General features: G+C 30.2%; 1 protein-coding gene across 1 annotated transcript; it reads right to left on the bottom strand.

The window, feature by feature from the left end:
* Positions 1-499: 499 nt before the first annotated feature.
* Positions 500-6,487, bottom strand: LOC120218081 (agamous-like MADS-box protein MADS1). Its single transcript, XM_039215063.1, has 9 exons — positions 6,324-6,487; positions 5,864-6,093; positions 2,587-2,665; positions 1,737-1,798; positions 1,531-1,630; positions 1,363-1,404; positions 1,244-1,285; positions 836-1,002; positions 500-753 (listed from the first exon to the last, which is right to left on the bottom strand). The coding sequence occupies exons 2-9, from the start codon at positions 6,082-6,084 to the stop codon at positions 750-752; spliced, it is 717 nt and encodes a 238-aa protein (XP_039070994.1). The 5' UTR covers positions 6,085-6,093; positions 6,324-6,487; the 3' UTR covers positions 500-749.
* Positions 6,488-20,192: the final 13,705 nt, after the last annotated feature.

The following is a 20,192-nucleotide window of genomic DNA, read 5'->3' as shown; positions in this document are numbered from 1 at the left end:
TTTTTCCTTTTATTCTTTTATAAATCATTGTAAGAAATTGTTATAATTGTAAAAAATTTACACTGAAACTTTTAGAACCTATCTAAATTTTTCTATATGTTTTATTAATGATTTAATATATGTTAAAAAGGGTATTTAATCCTTTCATTATAAGATTGATTTTTATATAAGATATCATCTTTTTCCTTTTATTCTTTTATAAATCATTGTAAGAAATTGTTATAATTGTAAAAAATTTACACTTGAAACTTTTAGAACCTATCTAAATTTTTCTATATGTTTTATTAATGATTTAATATATGTTTTATAAATCATTGTAAGAAATTGTTATAATTGTATAATTTCGATAATTTTCTATATGTTTTATTGATGATTTAATTTTTAATATAACTTCCCAAATTCATATCAACCTATCTACATTTTTGTATCTCTATGTATACGCGCGCACATATATAGCAGACCAGAGAATGAGAAATAACAAGGCTCATGAGGGATAATATTTGTAGAATTATAGTCCATGATGCTCTGAACATTTATTGAGAAGGAGTTCTTGTCTGAGAGACAAACTTTTTTTTAATTAGTCTTTCACGTTACACACACTCGACATAGCTAAATCCATGGCAGATGAATTCTAGGGTCCTGCCTAATAAGCATTTTCTGGCAACTTACTGCTACCTTCATCTGACAAAATACTCAGAAAACAGCTGATGAAACCTTAAAAGTATCCACTTTAGTCCCCCACCACAATATTACCTGCACACCCATACAAACCAGCTTGCTAAGCTAGATGAAAGTTGAAGCCTTTAAAAAATATATTGATGGTGATAATTCTTACACTAATTGAAGGGACATCTGGTCCTGGTGTTGGTAATGATTAGTGGGTTGTAAAGCATTGACTTGAAAGTAGCTTCGAGAATCCAATGGCTGAGAAGCCATGGCCTCAAAGTTAGATCCTCCGGGCATCAACTCCATGTTCTGCATCTTACTCTCATTCTCAGCTATCTGCATGGGATTAGGTAATGAGCTCCTCAAAGCTTAGGGATGTAAAATAGACAAGACAAATCGTAAGTTATTTGAGGTAAGTCTGAGAATGTTTTTGCTCGAGTTCAAGTTGAACTTAATAATTCTAAGTTTGAGAACTTCGAGTCGAGTTGAGATCAGCAGTGCTCGAGCTCGATAGCTCGTTTACTATCCTACTAAAGCTCATCAAGTGAATAAAAGAAAAACTGAAAAAGAGAGATACCCTTGCTCGGAGAAGTTGATTATTATTCTTCAAGTCAATCTCCTGAAGTGGATAAATTTATCAGAACCAAATAACATATTAACATGAGAAATTTGAATATTTTAATTTGAAACTCTTACCCTTTTCTGCATATACTCGATTTCTGCAAAAAGCTGCTCATTCTGGTGGAATTTTGCAGGAAGAAAATCAAACCAGATAGGGAAATTTTTTCATATATGTATGTATGTAGTGTGTATGTGTGTATATATATATATATATATATATATATATATAATAAAGAGAGAGACCTTTCTGGAACGGATTTTGCTAATTCCTTTTTCTAAGCGAGACTCCAAGCCCTTTAGCTCCTTTGTAGACAATCCTCCCAGCGACTCACCTATCATATGCCTGGAAACTTACATTGTTGCAGTTAAAGAAATTGGGATTCTAAATCAAAATATTGCATGATGGAACTGGTGGAATGAAGAAAAAAGAAGAAGAATTAATAGATTACCTGTTCATTTTCTGCAAATTCCTGATTTCTTTGCGTAGTTTGTCAGATTCTTGCTGGTAGAACTGCGGTTTACAAACGGCTTTGCGTTAGTTTAACTCATGCAATCTATAACTAGAGTTCAGTGTATGCATATGAAGATAGGGTTTTGTACACTGGTACACATAGGTACCATGTATTTTGGTATACCATTTTAGGTATTTTTGTTTATTTTTCAAATATTTATATATATTTAGAGTTTAGTTTTTATTTTTTGATAATATATATTATATATACATAAAAAAATACAACTCAACCTTGTAATATAAATATATTGGATAAATTACAAATTTGATCACCCAACTATTATTGCATTTCTATTTTTATTACTGAAAACTTTTTTGGGTATTTTCGTAAATTAACATTGACTTTTCTCATTCTATCTTCTCAATAATTATTAATTATCTGAGTTTGAACGAAATTAGTAACATGATCTGATACAAATTAGATTATTAGTCTCTAAAATTTATACATTTTATTAATTGTGTCTCTTGTTGCCGGCCTAACCACGTCTCTCCGGTTGCCGCCATGGCTGCCACGACGGTTGCCATTCCACGTTTCTATTTTCAATATTTTTGTAAGCATTATCACCATTTCTATGATTATTACAGCTCATATTCAGTGACGTTATCAAGTCGGTCAATTTCTCCTTTATGTGACTATGATTATGATTGATGTTTTCATTGGGACATGTACAAAGAAACAAACTAAGAATCTTAGAGAGAAACAAAGCTGAAGTTTATGTAATAAAGAGGGTTGCTTCTTATAGTATAATTCTTTATATCTAAGTTCAATAATAACTTTGACAAGGTACCTGAGTATTAGTTTCAGAAACTGATCCTGTAAGGGAGGAATCGCAAGCTTTTTTGTACCTGTCAATTGTTGCTTTAACACTGCAAAAACCAACGTTAATTACATTACAAATAATTAATAATGAGCATCAGCTAAGCTTGTAAATGAATATGAACGAGGATATATTCATGTTCTTTAGTTTGATTAATTTAACAGAACAAACACGAATAATTAAATGAACAAAATTTTTTGTTTGTGTTTGTTCGATAAAAAATATAGTTTATTTGTGTTCGTTCATTAAAATGATAAATAAACACAAACTAATGCAAATGAACATAAACAAGTATAAGTTTAAACTATTTGAGGTTTTTTAATCTTTCTTAAAAAGGAAGGGATAGTGAACTAGGAAATACATATGTGAATAAATTTAAACAAATATGAACGAACAAATTATCAAATGTTCACGAACATAATGAAAGAACGAACCTTTGTTTATCTTCGTTCATTTAATTAAATAAATAAAAAAAAAATTTTATATTCGTTCGTTCAATAAATAAAACGAATTTAATGTAGAATGCTTCAAAAAGATTTCCGGAACATTTTTACTGCACTAATTTAAGGATTATATCATTATACCTAGAGGCAGCTATTTAGCATTGTTTTGAAAACCGGACCGGACTGGCCGGTTCAACCGGTTCAACCGGGAACCGTTGCCTAGTCCGGTTCAATCTAGACCGGTTGAAAAGCTACTAGTGAACCGGCCGGAACCGCAAAACCGTTCAAATCGGATAGGCTGAAAATCGGAAAAACCCGGGAAAAACAGCCAATTTTGTTTTTTTTTTAAAAAAAATTAAACCAAACGTCGTCGTTTGTTAAACGCGCCAAGTCAAACTCGACTCGAACTTGAAAAATTTAAAAGTAAGCTCAACTCGATTCAAACTCACGAGCTAAAAATTATGAAGTTTAACTCGAATTCGAAATATAATATTGAAACTTAAACTCGAAAAGGCTTGAACTCAAAAAAAAAAATTAGAAGCTCGATTAAAGCCTAAAATTCGAGCTTGATTGAAGTGAAAGAATAGTTCACTCAATGCTTACCAAAAGGCTCCATGATTTTGAATGTCAAATTAACTCTATTATTTATAAAAGTTAGTTGGGATGATCTTTTATGTTTCTTAGCCATGTGAGATTGTTTTTTTAAAAAAATTAAACCAAACATTATCATTTTGTTATGATTTTTTAGCCTCAAATTTATTTTTAATTATAGTTATATAATTATTATTATTTAATATGTTTACCTTAAATATTATGTTGTAGTTAATTTGAATCATTTTGTTTCACTTGATTTTATGTTTTTAACTTATATATGTTATGACTTGCTTTGAATATGAATTGTGATATAAAAAAATATTTTTTATTAAATATTTTTGATATTTTTATTTAATTTTTTAAATAATTATGACGTCGTCCGATTCTTCCGACCGATCGAACCGATTCGACCGATTGAACCAGTGAACCGATAGCATGGCCGATTCGATAACCGGTCCGGTTTTGAAAACCATGCTATTTAGGCTAATAATTAAGCTTAATTGGTCAAATCAACCAACTTTCTTAGTTAACTGAATCGAATACGAAACCATGAAGGAGAAAGACAAGTTTATTTATTTGACAAGACCCCGAGGCAGGCGGTATCCGTTTCCCTACAATAACTTTAATGTTGATACCTTAATTTCGTCGAGCCAGTGATTGGCTATCTAAGCCACGCTGGCATTGTTCTAACAGTGTGATTGGCTCAGAGATTTCCATCGTCGAGACTCGTGCCAGGTGTCAGAATCCCATTACACCATGGATAATGCCCTTGAGTCGTACGTTATTTTAGTTATTGACCACTTTGTTTTACAGTTTTAATATTATCTTTAAAGGGTTTCAAGCGAATAAGTTGAATAGTGATTTTAATCAACTTCTGTCCCTGTCTGAAAACTGCGAGTATTGCAATAGAAGCAGCCATAGTTTCCATTTTCATGGAAGAAAAAAACAGACCGCTCAGAACTCTCCCATTGGCTAGCAGTTGTGTCGTACGTTGTCTGTCTGAAACAACAGTGAAGTCATTATAACGATGACCCTTTCAGAAGTTTGAGCTAAACTTTCATGGCTTCAACAGAAGCTTTTGTGAAAGGAATTTTACCCTAGAGAGAGAGAGAGAGATCTATGAAGAAGAAGAAGAAGAAGAAAGGGCTTTTGGTTATTTTATCTCTGTCTGATTAAATCATATAAATTTTGTGGTTGAACTTGAAATAATATATATACATATAAGTATATATGTATATAAAACAGAACAGTTTTGGACATATGTCATAAAAACATTTGTCCGTAGTCAAGAAACTGAAAAAATCGTGTGTGACGTGACCAAAAGATTCTTCAACTAAGACAAAACACCAACCTTATCTTGGTATGGGGTCATCAAAACCCTAGATAGATTTCAACTGTGCCAAAAGGAAATAATAAAAAAGAGGGGTAAATATTTACAGATTTGTGATTGGTTGAGGAAATATTACTTTACCTAAGGGTTTACTAATTACAAAGTCTTATGTTGTTAATAGCAAAGATAAAATAAGAACCCTAATTAGGTTATATGTTGGACTATGAACCCTAAAAAAGATGTGATTGATTGGAAAATGCAGATTTAGGGATGTTCAAATCAAGGTTTCTTGGGCAAAAGTAGTTTCCACCTTCTTGATGCAACCTAACTGATATGCCATAACAGATGTCAAAGAGTTGGGGGAGTATTTTTGAGCTAATGAGAATTTGACAACTTTGGCCATTTACTTTAGTTCCCATGGTTGAAACAGGCTCACCCAAGAGAAAAGAGAGATTTTTTAGCCCTAATCCTATGCTTCAATTTGTTTACTACTACAAACATAGTGTTCTCATTTTCAATCTCTTGAACCAGATATGTGTTTCAACCAAACTGGGAACTCAAGAAAAGTCCATAAACAGCCCAAAAAACCCAGATTTTATGCAAGTAAACAAAATGAGGAAATAGAAGAAACAAAGACATGTAAATCTTAGTTTGAATCTAAGCTTTTGTACCAACATATGTTTAAAAAAACCCCACCTCAGAGATCTGTTTGCAAAGCCAAAATCTTGAACCAGATTTTGCATTGTACTTTGCAAAATAAAGTAGGGATTTTGAAGCTGGAAAATCCCAGTTTGATCTAAAGGGAACACTAATAAAAATTGGGCTTTGCTTCTTTGAAAAAGAAACGTAAAAGGGCCGATGAGCTGAAACTGAGGGATACCTGTTATTAGCATACTCATAGAGGCGACCACGGTTGGAGAAGACAATCAGGGCAACTTCAGCATCACAAAGAACTGATAATTCATAGGCCTTTTTGAGCAAACCATTGCGCCTTTTGCAGAAGGTAACTTGACGATTCGTCGTGTTTTCGATCCGCTTGATCTGGATCTTTCCCCTCCCCAGTTTCTTCGAGTTCTCTTGGGATTCGTTGGGGTACACCATGCTTGCTAACTGAGAAAACCACACACAAAAAATACCCTTGATAAAAACTACGCAATGATACCTTAAACAATACTAACAAAATGTTTTACATGGAACACAGTCTTTGCAAAGCTTTAAATAACATATATTTCTTTAGCAAAAAAGAAGAAAAAAGAATTCTAAGTCCTGAAACGCCAAAAGAAGTGAAGCAGTGGAAAATCATTAAAAATGGATTATGTTTCAGTTTATAGCCTACTAACCTGGAGAAGAAGAAAAAAGAAAAAAGAGGAGGAAAAGTATGATAATTGATTAAGAACAGCAACAAAAGGAAACTGGGTTTTGAGCTATAATTTCTCTGAGCAGAAGAGATGCAGAGAAAATGGAGGCAGGAAGGGCTGAGAGGTTTCTATTTATAAAAGAAAACAACCACCTTTTTATTAACACCATAAACAAACCAGCTAATTATTTTTCCATTTTTAACACAAATACATGTAGCTTTTTAGTTGTATATGTATCTGGTTTGGTATCCTTTCTGCCCTTGTTCTTCCTCTTCTAAGCTTCGAATTATATCAACGCTAAAGGGTCAATAAAATGAAAAGGTTAAAGCTGGGTATGATTCTTCCTACTCCATTAATAAATTAGCATATTTTTTATTTTTGTTCTAAATTGTTTAAATGCTTTAATGCGAGTGAAAAGAGGGTATTGAGCATTGCATTTGAGAGAGAAAGGGGCCTTTTGAAAGGGACATGGAATTGCAGAAGCAAATAAAATCACAAATTAAGTAGCATTTTAGAGTTATAATATTATCTGCTTTTAGTTAATATTTGCTTAATTTTTACTTTAAAAGTTTTTCGGTCGATAAAATGATAAGATATATTATATTTTTACAGAAATAATTTATTTCGAATTTGAAAAACGACATTATTATGAGAGGATTTGATAGATTAATCTTTATAAACTGTGAAATAGAAATGAGATTAACAATTTAAAGCTTAATAATTCCAAACCTAACTTATTGAACTTATTAAACACATGATTTTGGACCACAAAAAAGGGTTATATCCATGATTGATGTTTGCTTGGACAATGATTTTTGAGAGGGAGATTCACTTAATTATTTTATATTTTTATATATACATAATCTTGTTAAAATCAAAATTTATTAGTTCAATAGACTTCGACTTTTTAAAGAAATTTTCTCGTAATACAAAGATATAAACAAATCAAACATATAATGTGATGATTATTCAAACACAACATATATATATCACTAAAACTAATACATCTCCAATCCCATTGACACCTTGTTTTGCTAAAGCAAAACTCAATTGATAATAAAGGCTCAAATACCCTGCAGTCATTGGTGCTCAAACTCGAGACTCATCCCTTTAATCACTGAGATCGTTTGGTTCGTACAAAAAAAATTATGAACGAAAAAAGTACCGAATTTTATAGTTTGAATGTGTAAACTAAATAAAGGAAACGATCATGAAAAATATGAATCAATTAATTGATAATTAAGTTTGATTTTATTATAATTCTAGCGATTTAAGATTATTTGGTGATTAAATTTATTTATGTAAGAATTCATATTACACATTGTATCAATTTAGTAACTATTTTAAATCAATTAAAAAACTTAGTCTTCCAATCCAGAGGTGTCACATGTCATTATATAATTGGAGGTGACACATGTCACAACCTGTGTAAAGGGACCAAGGTCCCTGGGCAAGCTTTTGCCGCTGGGCCAAAGCCATGTGTTTGGTTCTAAAGTGCACAATCTTTTATACATTGTGTTTGATATATATATATATATATATTATATATTATATTAAATTGTTAAAAATCTAATAAATAATATATTTCACATGTATATTAAATTATAGTTAAGGTAAGACTTAAAATAAAATGAGTTTATGTGTTTTTTACAATTATTTTTAAATACACACACAAAATATATATATTAAATTGTTAAAAAATCTAATAAATAAATTATATTTCACATATATATTAAATTCTAGTCAATGTAAGACTTAAAAAAAAATGAATAGTAACAAAATTTAATTAATTGAATTAATTAAATTTAATTATTATGTCAATTTTATTAACGGCCACGTCATCACCTTTGTTAAAATTAATGGTCAGTTGTGTATTTGATCACTTTAAATAGTTTGGTGTTTGTTGATCGTTTTAAACATTGATGGTCAAAATAGTTGATGACCGTAGTTCGGTGGTAACCCGGTAGTTTACCCTATAAAGTAAGGTTCAACCTTTATAATTATGAGAGATATTATTTAAAGAGAAAAATATACTATATGAAGAAAATAACACAAACAAGCTAATCATATATAAGAAGAAATTATTTGGAAAATAGTAGCATGTTGTTGATAAGGAATGAATAAATATCTAAATACTACAAGTTTTCTCATACATGTAAATATACTGAAAAATATTAAAATAAACAATTCTCTACTCTTAGAATATCTAAGAAAGATCTCATATATGTTCAATTAGGTTATCTGTTCAAGTTATTTGATTTAAATCATTTCGAGTTTTGTTTATTTTGAATTTAAGTTATCGAATTGTTCTAAACTGGATTAAATTGAATTAATATCATTTTCATATTTAAATCATAATATATGATTCCAGTGAAATCAAATGTAAAGGAATCATTTTGCATCCCCGTTATATTGAAAAAATAGTATTAAAATTTTGGACTCCTATTTTAAATTTCTAAATCCGTCAGTGCAAACCAGACTGGTTTAAGTGGTAAGCAATTTGATGTCGCTTAAGCAAGGTCTTAGGTTCGAGTCATGTGTATGCAAAATCCCCGTTAGGAAACTCACCCACCAAAACCAAATATGAGACTCGGGTCGATCCAGATTATTAGGACGAAGATTTGGAACTAGAAGACAACAAAAAAAAAAGTACAATAAGGTATTTGGAAAAAAAACTAACCTGGGTTAGGAGCATCAACTTTAGTAACCAATCTTACTATGCTAGTCAATTGGGATGCCATAGCATTAACTTTAAAGTAACCAAAACGAACAGATATTCCCTTAACCTATCACAAGACAATGCAGATGGAGCCATTTCTTCCAACATCCTCACAGCAATAAATTCAAGAGAAAACCCCAATTTTCCAAGCTAATAGCTTCAAGCCACAAACTTTGAACAGGGATTCACCTATTTATTCATTAATTACACCCCTCAATGAAGCAATCCAACAAACACCTGGTATACACCAAACCGAATTTGCTTGTTTTGAAATTCAGAAGAACGCATCTACTTGGGAAGTAGTCTATTTCTTTACTATATAAGTATATAGGTCAAGCATTTAACTTGGTTAATTTAAATATGAGACTAATAGTGTTCTAAAGTTTATAAGCAACCCATCGTTTACTATTTAAGTATAGGTCAAGCATGCAAGCGCGTTCCTTGAAAACCAACCTTTTTCACCTCTTCCAACTATATTATATTGATGCGTGCTCAATAATCACATAAAATGGTGACACAGAATAAGCTACTTTAATGATTAAACGTTTGAGTATCAACGACTGTAAGATATTTAAATATTTATTGTCAATGATTGAGGTTTATTAAAAACACTACAACTTATAATCACCCCAGATTAATAAAAAATGGATTCAGAATGAATTTGTGATAAAAGAAATGTTAGGATATGTTTGATTCTATAAAATATTTTATTTTCTATGTTTGTTTTTTGTTTTCAGGAAATCGTTTTCATTTTCAATTTTTTAAAAATCATAAAACATGTTGGATAATATAAATAAAACTTGAATCTAAAAATAAATAGTAAAAATGTATTTGATATCTAACTTTCAAAAATATAAATGAATAAATAGTATTACAAAAATTAAACTGAATTGTAATTAATAAAAATTTTCATTACATTAATTTAACACGTGAGTTATGTAAATATAAAATAATAAAGTTGATAAGAAATTTTATAATACAAAATTTATTTTAGTTTATAATAAAATATAATGTTAATATTGGACATCAATTAATTTTAAAAATATACAAAAATATTTTTTATAAGCAAGAGTACTCAAAAGTGTCATAAAATAAAAATATGTTTAATGGTATTTGAGACCCTCAAATTTTAGGAAAAATTATTAGAATTGTCCCTAAACAATTTTTTTGTACTAAAAAAATTAATCTAACCCTTAGAAGAGCGGAATCATCGTTTATTGTAATGACGCTTAAATGGCGGTTCATAAACTTATATGACAATATACAACATTAACGTGGTAGTTTACGATATTATGGTGACGGTACATGATAAATGATGATGTAAGCCATGAAAATGATAACATTCTTCAACGAAATTTCATGAAATCATATGTATTACATACAGCTTGAAGCCATGGATTTTAATTTCTTTCTTCTTGATCAATGTAGGTTGGTATATGAGAAACTCTCGCAAATTTTCTTATTTTCAAAAGTAGAAAGCTGCATTGATTTTTCTCTTTCTCACACTCTCAATATATGTTTGTGGATGCGGCAACAAATATTCTGCCTTCATCTACATCATGATTAGAGATGGCAATGGATCGGTTTAGGGGGGGTTTTATGTCAAACCGACCCGACCCGAAATATGCATCATCCGCCCGAACCCGACTCGATCCGAAAATTTTATATCTTCCACCCGACTCGACCCGAAAAATAGGGGTGTGGAACAATTAATGTTTTTTCAATATTAGGTTAACGGTTAATTCGGTTCAAAATCCGTTAATTAACCAAATTAACTGAAATTATTAAATATTATGTATATATATATATTATAAACTTGTTTTAAGCTTAAACCCATTAAAAATTAATACCTGATTATTTTTTAATTACACTAGATTCATTAAATTATCAATACCTAATCACTTTGTACTCAAATAAAATATACATATTATATTTAAATTTATCTAATTATAAAAATTATAAAAAAATCAATTAATTCGGTTAACCAACCGCAATAACGAACTTTGTTTGGTTCGGTTAATATTTTCAAAGAAAATTTCGGTCGGTTAATGGTTAAAGAAAAAAAAAGTTCGATTAATTGGTTCATAATATATGATTATAATTGAATTAACCCCTTTACAAGCTCACCAAATACTCTTCCTATCTTCTCATCTTTCTCTTCTTCATTCTTTCTTAAAGTGAGGAATTAGAGAAATCCAAGCTTAACTGAGTGAATCCAAGGTAAGATTTCAACTCCTTATTCTTCAAGCTTCAATAGAAGCTTAATTTCATTAGTTTTTTTGTGCATAAAACCAAAAATTTTTGAGAGGTTTGTGAGAATCTATGGATTCTAGCTATGTTTGGGTTATAAGGAGTTATTTAGAATGTATCCAACCTCTATATGGATTAGATCTCCTTTTCTTACCTTGTTTAGTGAAGGAAGTGGGAGAGAGTTCCAAATCAAAGGCAAAGAAAAGTGAACATTGGTTGAGTTGAGGAAAGTTCTAGCCACCAAAAGAAGCAAGGTATCACCTTTACAACTCTTCTATACTTTAGTGAGTCATTAGAAGTTCAGATAATTTAAATGTTTGAGTTGAGCATGATAAGCATTTTCATGGTGAAAATCTTGTGTTGAGTTATAAATGTTTTTAAAGCCCCTATTATGACCTTGTTGATCAAATAAAAACTTTAAGCATGTTGGGAACCTCAATAGGGTCTTTGGAATTGAAATATAACATTTTAGTATGTGTTTTTATGACTTCTCAGGTAGAATATCAATACTACAGGGATATTATCGATATCGTTTTTCGTTTTGGGTAAATTCGTGAGTTTCTAGGAAGAGTATCGAAACTTTGGGTCATAGTTCGAAACTCCCATTAAGTTTCAAAACTGGTAGAGAAAAATGTTTAAAAGTATCGATACTTATAAAGTATCAAAACTTTTCAGAAGTATCAATACTCTTGGGGCTAGTACTTTCAGTCTGTTTGGGCAAAAATGTCAGTTTTAAGGGAATTAGCCTCGTGGTACCCCCAACACTTCTTTTTATCATAATTAAGACTACAAGTGAGAATATTAATGATATTAATTTACACTAAACAAGATCATTCGGATGACAAAAATAACCTTGGATGATGCTCGGGAAACGATCAGGACACCCGAGTTCCTTTAGAAAATGCTAGCATTATCTAAAGTATAGATTCAGTATGAACGCGAGGCACTTAAAGCTAACTAGCTGGGTAAGGCCAACACTCAAGGAGTGGGATAGAGGGGTTGACCGATACAGAGATTTCGGGCAACCAACCTCGGTAGACTAGAAAGGTGTGTGAACTCTGAGATGCAGAACCCTCAGCCGCACCATAATGTCTACCATAGAGTAAAGATGCAGTAAATGAGTATACTCACTATTGCAGTTATTAGTTAGCTTGAGCATGGCAAGAACATTTTTAGTATGACTTAGTTGTTAGTGTGGCACTAGGCTAGTTTAGCTCAGCTTTTGGAATTTTGTTTCCTTACGTAGGTAGTCGACGAGCTGTCCGAAGACTTTTTGACAGCAGTGATCTAGACCCCAATAGTGCATAGTACATCTCGAGTTCATCTTTAGAGGGCATGTATAATTGTAAATCATGATTTGTATTTTTCTATAAGTCGTAACTCATTTTAAACTATGGTATGTTTGATTTAAATATTATTTTGGGAGCTCCTAATGTAAATTATTTTAATTAATTTTAGTTGATTTATTTTAGCATGATGATTACAGATGTTCATTTTTAAAACGGAAAAATTTAAAAGAAAATTTGGTTAGCCACTTCGGTGGTTCTGTGTGGCTTTCTGATCGATCAACTGTGTGTCGTACTGGTTTAGGGTGTTACACGATCAGTGGTTGATTTAACCGTTTAAACACCCCCTACCAAAAATATGTACCATCCACCCGACTTCCGATCCGACCAGAATTTTTAGAGTAAATCCAACCTGGCCCGGCCCAATCTTACCCCTTAAAAAATCTGACCCAACCAAAACTGAACTCGATTTTTTATAAAAAAAATCAGATCCTATCGAGTCGAGTGGTAGGAACCAGTTAGATTCGAGTTAATTTGCCATCTTTAATCATGATACATTGCTTTTTTACTAAAAAACTTAGTAAATAGAATCAGTCAAGGGCAAACTATATCATTGACAATTTAACTATTTAGTGTAACACCCCAACCCGTATCCGACCCGAATACGAGTCCGAGATGTCACTTTGACTTTTTGAAACCATATTCTTGTAAAACAACAAAACATTTGAACTTATAATAAGAAAATACGATAATATTTATTGAATTATGTCCGTTATAAAATTTTAAAGCAAAAACATATTTATGAATAGTATTATACGTATGAAGTATTATATGATATGAACAGTATCGTGAACAATACCGAATGTTAAAATTTTTCCAGATTGCTTCAGGGTATCAATACCCCTGCTATAGGTACCGATACCCTGTTACGGTACTGCTACAGTGACTTTCGTAAAACGTTCATAAAACTCGTAAAAATTTAACCGTTCATTACTATACATTTACCATGTACATATATACTTTAAAAATTTTACAAAATTCAATCATATAATTTTATAAAACCGATTAGAGCATATCGAATCCAAATCTTTGTTTACATGCCAACCACTATCATTATTACAAAGTACATACTATACATTTATTTTCTGATATCTTTGGAAAGGAGAAACTGACATGTCTTGCATAACTTTTATCAATCTTCCTCTTCTCGAACATACGTGTGAAACAATCACACTAGGTCGTTGACTTAGTGAGACATAAAACATATAAAACTATACATTTCATGTAACAAAATGCATACATATACTATACCTTCATCATCATAATCTCTATTTATCATATGATTTTGTACTTATCATTTATGTATCATATACATACATACATCATATAATTCATGTAACATATTTCATCACCAAAAGCATATACTAAGTATTTCTATACATCATGGAAACATATATCATTTCACAACAAAGCACACATAGTATATCAATTGATTTATTTACTCTCTTTAAATCCCATGTATTAGCCCATGTATACTTTTGAGAACTTAAGGTATGTTAGTACATTGAGGTTGTGCACCACTATGCTGTCACTACAGCTTGTATAAACGTCCCGAATGACCTATCCAGAGGTCATAAAGAACCTCGAAAACTGTCCATAGGTCCCTAAGAACCTAGGTAAACTGTTCATATGTTCCTTAAAATAGGTATACTGTCCATATGTCCCGAAAGACATAGGTAATTCTGTCCATATGTTCTGTAGAACATAGGTAAACCCTCGACTCTTGGTATGCCAACTATACCACTAGCTCTCATATTACATAACACAGGCATTATCATTTATAACATTTCATATCACTTGTTCTTTCTCTTCTGTCACATACCACATGTATGTGCAACCATATATCTCATATCATATCACATGTATCACAAGTGCATGTATTCACGTAGACGTTTATATGGCTTATACCATTTCTTATTTGTTTATGTAAACTAGCTGTCATATCATGTAACATATATCACATAATCATATAGGCTCATGGTTTTATCACCTATCTGTTTTTTCACATATACACTTTTATATCACATAACTCATATCTTCTTATCACATAGCTTTTTTATATCATTCACCTCATATAACTTATTGTCACATAATCTCATATCACCTATATATTCACATACTTCAATATCATTTGACTTATTTCACTTTATTACATTAAAAGATAGACATATAGTCTTATGTGCCCTATCAATAGTATATGTCCATATAATCTCCTTTACCTTATCAGTAAATCTACTTATTTTATCTCACCTTTCCATTTATTTACATAAGCCACATAGCATTTAAACATATTCATATAATCATACATACATTTCATGTCATTCATTTCATTCTCTATATCCTTATCACATAGCTTATTTTTTCTCATGTTCTTATGTAAGCACATATGTCATGTCTTGTTTACTTATGTTCATATATATATCACACAACACATAGAACAACATGTCAAACATATCATAACATTTTAAGAGTTACTTCTTACCATAGTAACTCCATCACTGACTCATCGCAAGCCAATGTCTGTTCTATAACAAAGCACAAATTAAATTGCACTCACCTTAGCCTTGCTTAATTACCAAATTCACTTCTACGATTTTCTCTCTTTGAATCAATCCTAACTTTGCGGTTCTTCCTGAATTTGCTTGTGCTTGATATCTATACATATAATATTCAAATCAAAATTTCAATTACTATGATTCGATCCTTCATTTCTTAGAGTAAAAGAACAGCTCAATTCTATTTTCTCTTTGGGTAGTATCAGTACCCCCCATAGAGTATCGGTACCCCCAGCATAATCTGTTAAAAACCCAGAATTTACTGTTTAAACCCAAAATATCATCTTTTCACTCAATTCTTCTATTTTAAGCCCTATCATACATTAAACTCAACTACAATTACTTAAACCAACTTATATCCATATAAACCATCTTTATCTTCTATATCTCCTCATGATTCTTAAAATTAAGAATCTTACTAAACTTTCAACTTTATTATAAATCCTTTCTAACTTCAAAAATCTCTTAATTAAGTTGATGACAAGTCAAATTTAGTTTCAAATTTAACTTATCAACTATTTTCCAAAAATTCACTTAAAACCCTATTTTCTTGAATCTTTCATAACTTCTTCATCTTTTGATTTTAAGATAACTTAAGCTTTCCTTAAGCTTAGTTATCATCTAATGATCAAAACCTAACCTTTAAATCAACTAATTAGAAAACTTACCTTTGCAAACTTGGCTCTCTCTTTCTCTCGTGCATGAAGAAGAAGAAGAAGTGGAGAAAATATCTCCTCATCCTTATCCCCACCTACATATATATCATTTTTTATCATTTCCAAGTCAAATGATCATTTTGCCCTTTCATTCTTTTAATAATTACTAACAACTTTCATGAAATAACTCCACATAAATCATTGAACTATTCAACTATTCTACTTTTATCCCCAAATTCTAAAATTTTACAATTTAGTCACTAACCCGGTATTGAGGATGTTACATTTAGTCCTTTTACTTTTGTTATCAATCTTTCTATTTTGTCAAGATATTTAACTATCACGTTAGCATTTCCGTCAACTGTTAGCAGTTAGTGGCTTAATTGACAACAATTAAATAGTTAAGTGGTATGATTGACAAAATTGAAAGATCGGTGGCAAAATTAAAATGATTATAAAGTTAGGTGGTCAATGGTATAGATTACCCAAAAAATATATTTAAGTATTCTTAAGATATGTTTATTTTATCAATAAATTTAAAAAATATATATACAAATTTCTTAAGGTCTCGTACCTCTTCCCCTCTCTTCCCCTCTTTTTTTCTTTATAACTTGTGTCAATTTCTATAGATAAAATAAGTTATTTCTTCTTTGATTTTGTTTAGCCAGCATACTGGTTGTCAACCGTTTGTTGTATTTTCTCTTTGTTTTTATAGTTTTTTTAATAAAAATAGTTTTGTCTTTGTGACATGTTTATCTATGCCTTTGTGGAACATTTATCACTGTCTTTTGGTAGTTTTTAGATCGTTTGACCGTTGTTTTTGTTTATCTTTTTTTCAGGGTTGGATTCGACATCGCCACAACTCATCAAGATGACACTTATTTGTTATCATGTTGATCTTCTCTGCTTTGGACCCTTGGATTGATTTGGATACGTTTTTGCGCTCGTGGCTAGTTTCTCACATCGTTTGACTCAGATTTGTGATTTGTTGATCGTCTTTCAGTAGTTTCATCCCCTTTTATGGTTCGTTTGTCGATGCAATTAGATCTGTTCGTATCTTTATTTTGTTCGAGCATTGGTTAGGTTTTTTTAAACCTTTTCTTTTTATGGTCCTTGTGTTATCTAGTGGCTAGTTTTTGTGTCAATGGTTTTAGAAAAATACCCTAATTATAATTTAGTTTACGTTTACGGTTATGCTCGTAAATATTTATTATAATTTTTGGTATTTTCTTATTTTTAATACAACTAACAACTTTCTATAAAATAAAAATGTCTCGTACCACTTTCCATCATTTTAGTTAAGGTCTCGTCAATAAATTTGTGTGATATTTATAAATATAATATTAATTTTTTTTTATATTTTATCAATCTATCTTAACCCAAAGGACATTATAGCATGTAACACGCTCTGATACGTAAATTAATAAATTTAAAAGAATATTACATGTATAATAATGAGTATGTATACTTTGAGGAGACAACTCTCAATAAGTAGAAACCAGGTTAAAATATATCCATCCATTCCATGGCTAGTCCAACAAAGAGAAATGATAATACAACACCTTCCTTTGATGTGATGATTTTATGGACAAAAAGGGAAAAAATGAAAAGTGGGGGACAAAAATAAAGTTATATTCCCTACTTGAGAATTTGTATAGGGTATAGGCACTGCTATATATGATAGGACGTAAATTTAGGGTACCAGTTGACATTTTTAATGATTTTTTTTAACTTTTTCTTATAAATTTAATGTTAAAATATTAAAAATAATGTTTGCAATTTAAAGTTTTAGAAGTTCTACAGTACGACACCTTTAATATATGATTAATAAAAAATGTTATTGATTTTGTTATTTTTTTAATAAAATCGATAAAAAATTACTTAAAACATTATTATTTCTGTCTAAAACATTAATATTTTTAACAATTTCGGTAAAGTGCACAATAATAATAAAACCAGTAGAAAAAAATAACAAAACTGGTAGCGCTTTACCAGATATGTTAATAAAACCGATAAAATATCCAATAATAACAAAACCGGTAAAAATAATAATATTTCTAATAATTTTTTACCGATTTTATTAAAAAATAATAACAAAACCGATAACTCTTTTTTTAACAGTATTTTAAGTATGTCGCAGGGATCATTTCCCACTTTATTATTGTTGACAACTAATAGAACAATACGAGTTATGGGAAAGAAATAAAGAACAATCAAAAACAAGCGATTAGCATGTTTAGCAGATAAAGGAAAATTCATTTTATATTGTTTGTCTTTTCATATTAGAGAATTCGAGTTTGAATAATCACATCTGCATAATGTGCGTATGTGTTATCAGTCACTGAAAGAGATTCTAAACAACCATTATCTTGGGATCATCTTATATTATTAAAAATGTTATGTTTTATCGAAATATTGATTAAATACAAACAAATTTTTAATATGAAAATTTTATTATTCTTAATACGTCCATCATTTTCTTACAATCCATTGAGCTTTTAAATTTTTGTTTTCACTCATTTTACCCTAATTAGATAAGAATTGATTAATTTTATTACAAAACTTTTAAATTTTGCTTAGAGTTTATCTTGATTCGATATGTAGCATTCACCATATGATCAATATAAAATCAAAATATATTACTTTTCTCGTATTTCTTAACTTTTTCATTATTTAAAATTTGAAAGAAAATATTCCAACTCCAGTGAATTAAAGGGAGTCCATAACTCTAGGTTTGACAAAAAAAAAGGTTTCAAGTTTTTTTTTTTACATAAATGTACCCAAAGTTTGAACAATTAAGGTCGAGTGATAAAAATATTTAGTGACGAAATTAAAAATTATTAGAATTGTGTAACTAAAACAGAAACACGACTGAAATTCAATGAAAATAATAATTTTGCTAAATAAAAACAGATGTTTAAAACTCAATTAAATTAAATCTGATATTAGTCTCAAGAAATGATAAGAGCCTAAATATTAATTTATTTTTAATTGGCAGCTTTTATTTTATTTTATTTTATCTTCAAGCCAAAAACTAACAACGCCCAGGGAAATAAAGAACAAACAACTGAATACTATTTGAACACTATACAATTTTTTTATATAAAAAAGCACTACATTTTATTATTACTATTTTTATAAAAATAGTATTAATTAACGTGATTCAACTGGAAAATGGATTATGGGGTTTTCAAAAGCTGTTAAATTCTCATCATTTTATTAATTACTATTTTTTTCTTTGGAAAAAAAAACTCACCACAAAAAGAACACATCTCAATTGTAGTATTTTTTTATGATGTGTAACGTTATGGTATTTTTTTATTTTTTTTTAAATATTTTATATTATTTTTTTTTTTAAAAAAGCCTCACAATCGCGTTTCTTCCCCCTTCCCCCCTCTCCTGCCAAGGCCAACTGTCACGGTCGACCAAACGATAAATGACCGGCCACCACATCTGATCAAACGGTCGATTACCACGATCGATCTAAGGGATTTTTATGGTTTTCTAAAACAAAACTTTTTAATTACACCGTTTTTGGGTCTTCGATCGGTTGCGAAAGTTTGGGGTTTTTGGTCGTGGGTGGTTGGCCGGCCATACATCGTTGGGAGTTCGACCGATTGACGGAGTGGTGGAGATCGACAGTTACAAAGGGATTAAAATGAAGTTTTTAAAAGTTTTGGGTTTTTTTAAGAATTAAAAGAATAATTTAGGCTTTTTAAATTATATTTTTTATGTTTTATTTTAAATAAATTTTTCCAAAATTACCAAAACATGACATGTGTCACTTAATAGTGATTTTTAACTGCGGTTGACATAACCTAAAAGTGTAACGGAGAAAACATAAGGTATCTATTTTTAGTGAAAATTTCTTTAGATACTAAAACATTTTTCGATGCAAAGTTCAAACCCTTATTTTTGTATTAAGCCTTTAAATTATTACGGTTCATAAATTTAAAGTTATACTTGTATAAATTAGATTAAATTGATAGTTAACTAATTTATAATTAACTATAAAAATTTAAATTAGACGAAGAGTCATACATAGTTGTTCAGTAAAAGAGAAAGGAAAAAAGAAGAATTAAAGAAAATGATGAAAGTCGAGAGAGAGAGAGAGAGAGAGAGAAGAGAGAGAGAGAGAGAGAGAGAGAGAGAGAGATCCACCTTTCTCTACCCTTACATGTTAATTTATATACATTTTTTAGTGTTAATGTCAGACATAGGGTGACGATAGTTATTGTTAGAACCGTCTTTCGGTTGGACTTGAAATTGGGCTTCGATTTAGATTAAACAAATTGGAGTCGCCACCGATCACTTTAAAAAATAAT

This window comes from Hibiscus syriacus, unplaced genomic scaffold (genome assembly GCF_006381635.1).
Source record: "Hibiscus syriacus cultivar Baekdansim isolate YM2019G1 unplaced genomic scaffold, ASM638163v2 tig00000773_pilon, whole genome shotgun sequence".
NCBI lineage: Eukaryota > Viridiplantae > Streptophyta > Magnoliopsida > Malvales > Malvaceae > Hibiscus > Hibiscus syriacus.
The sequence above is the reverse complement of the archived record's forward strand: the minus strand, read 5'-3'. Positions and strand labels throughout refer to the sequence as shown.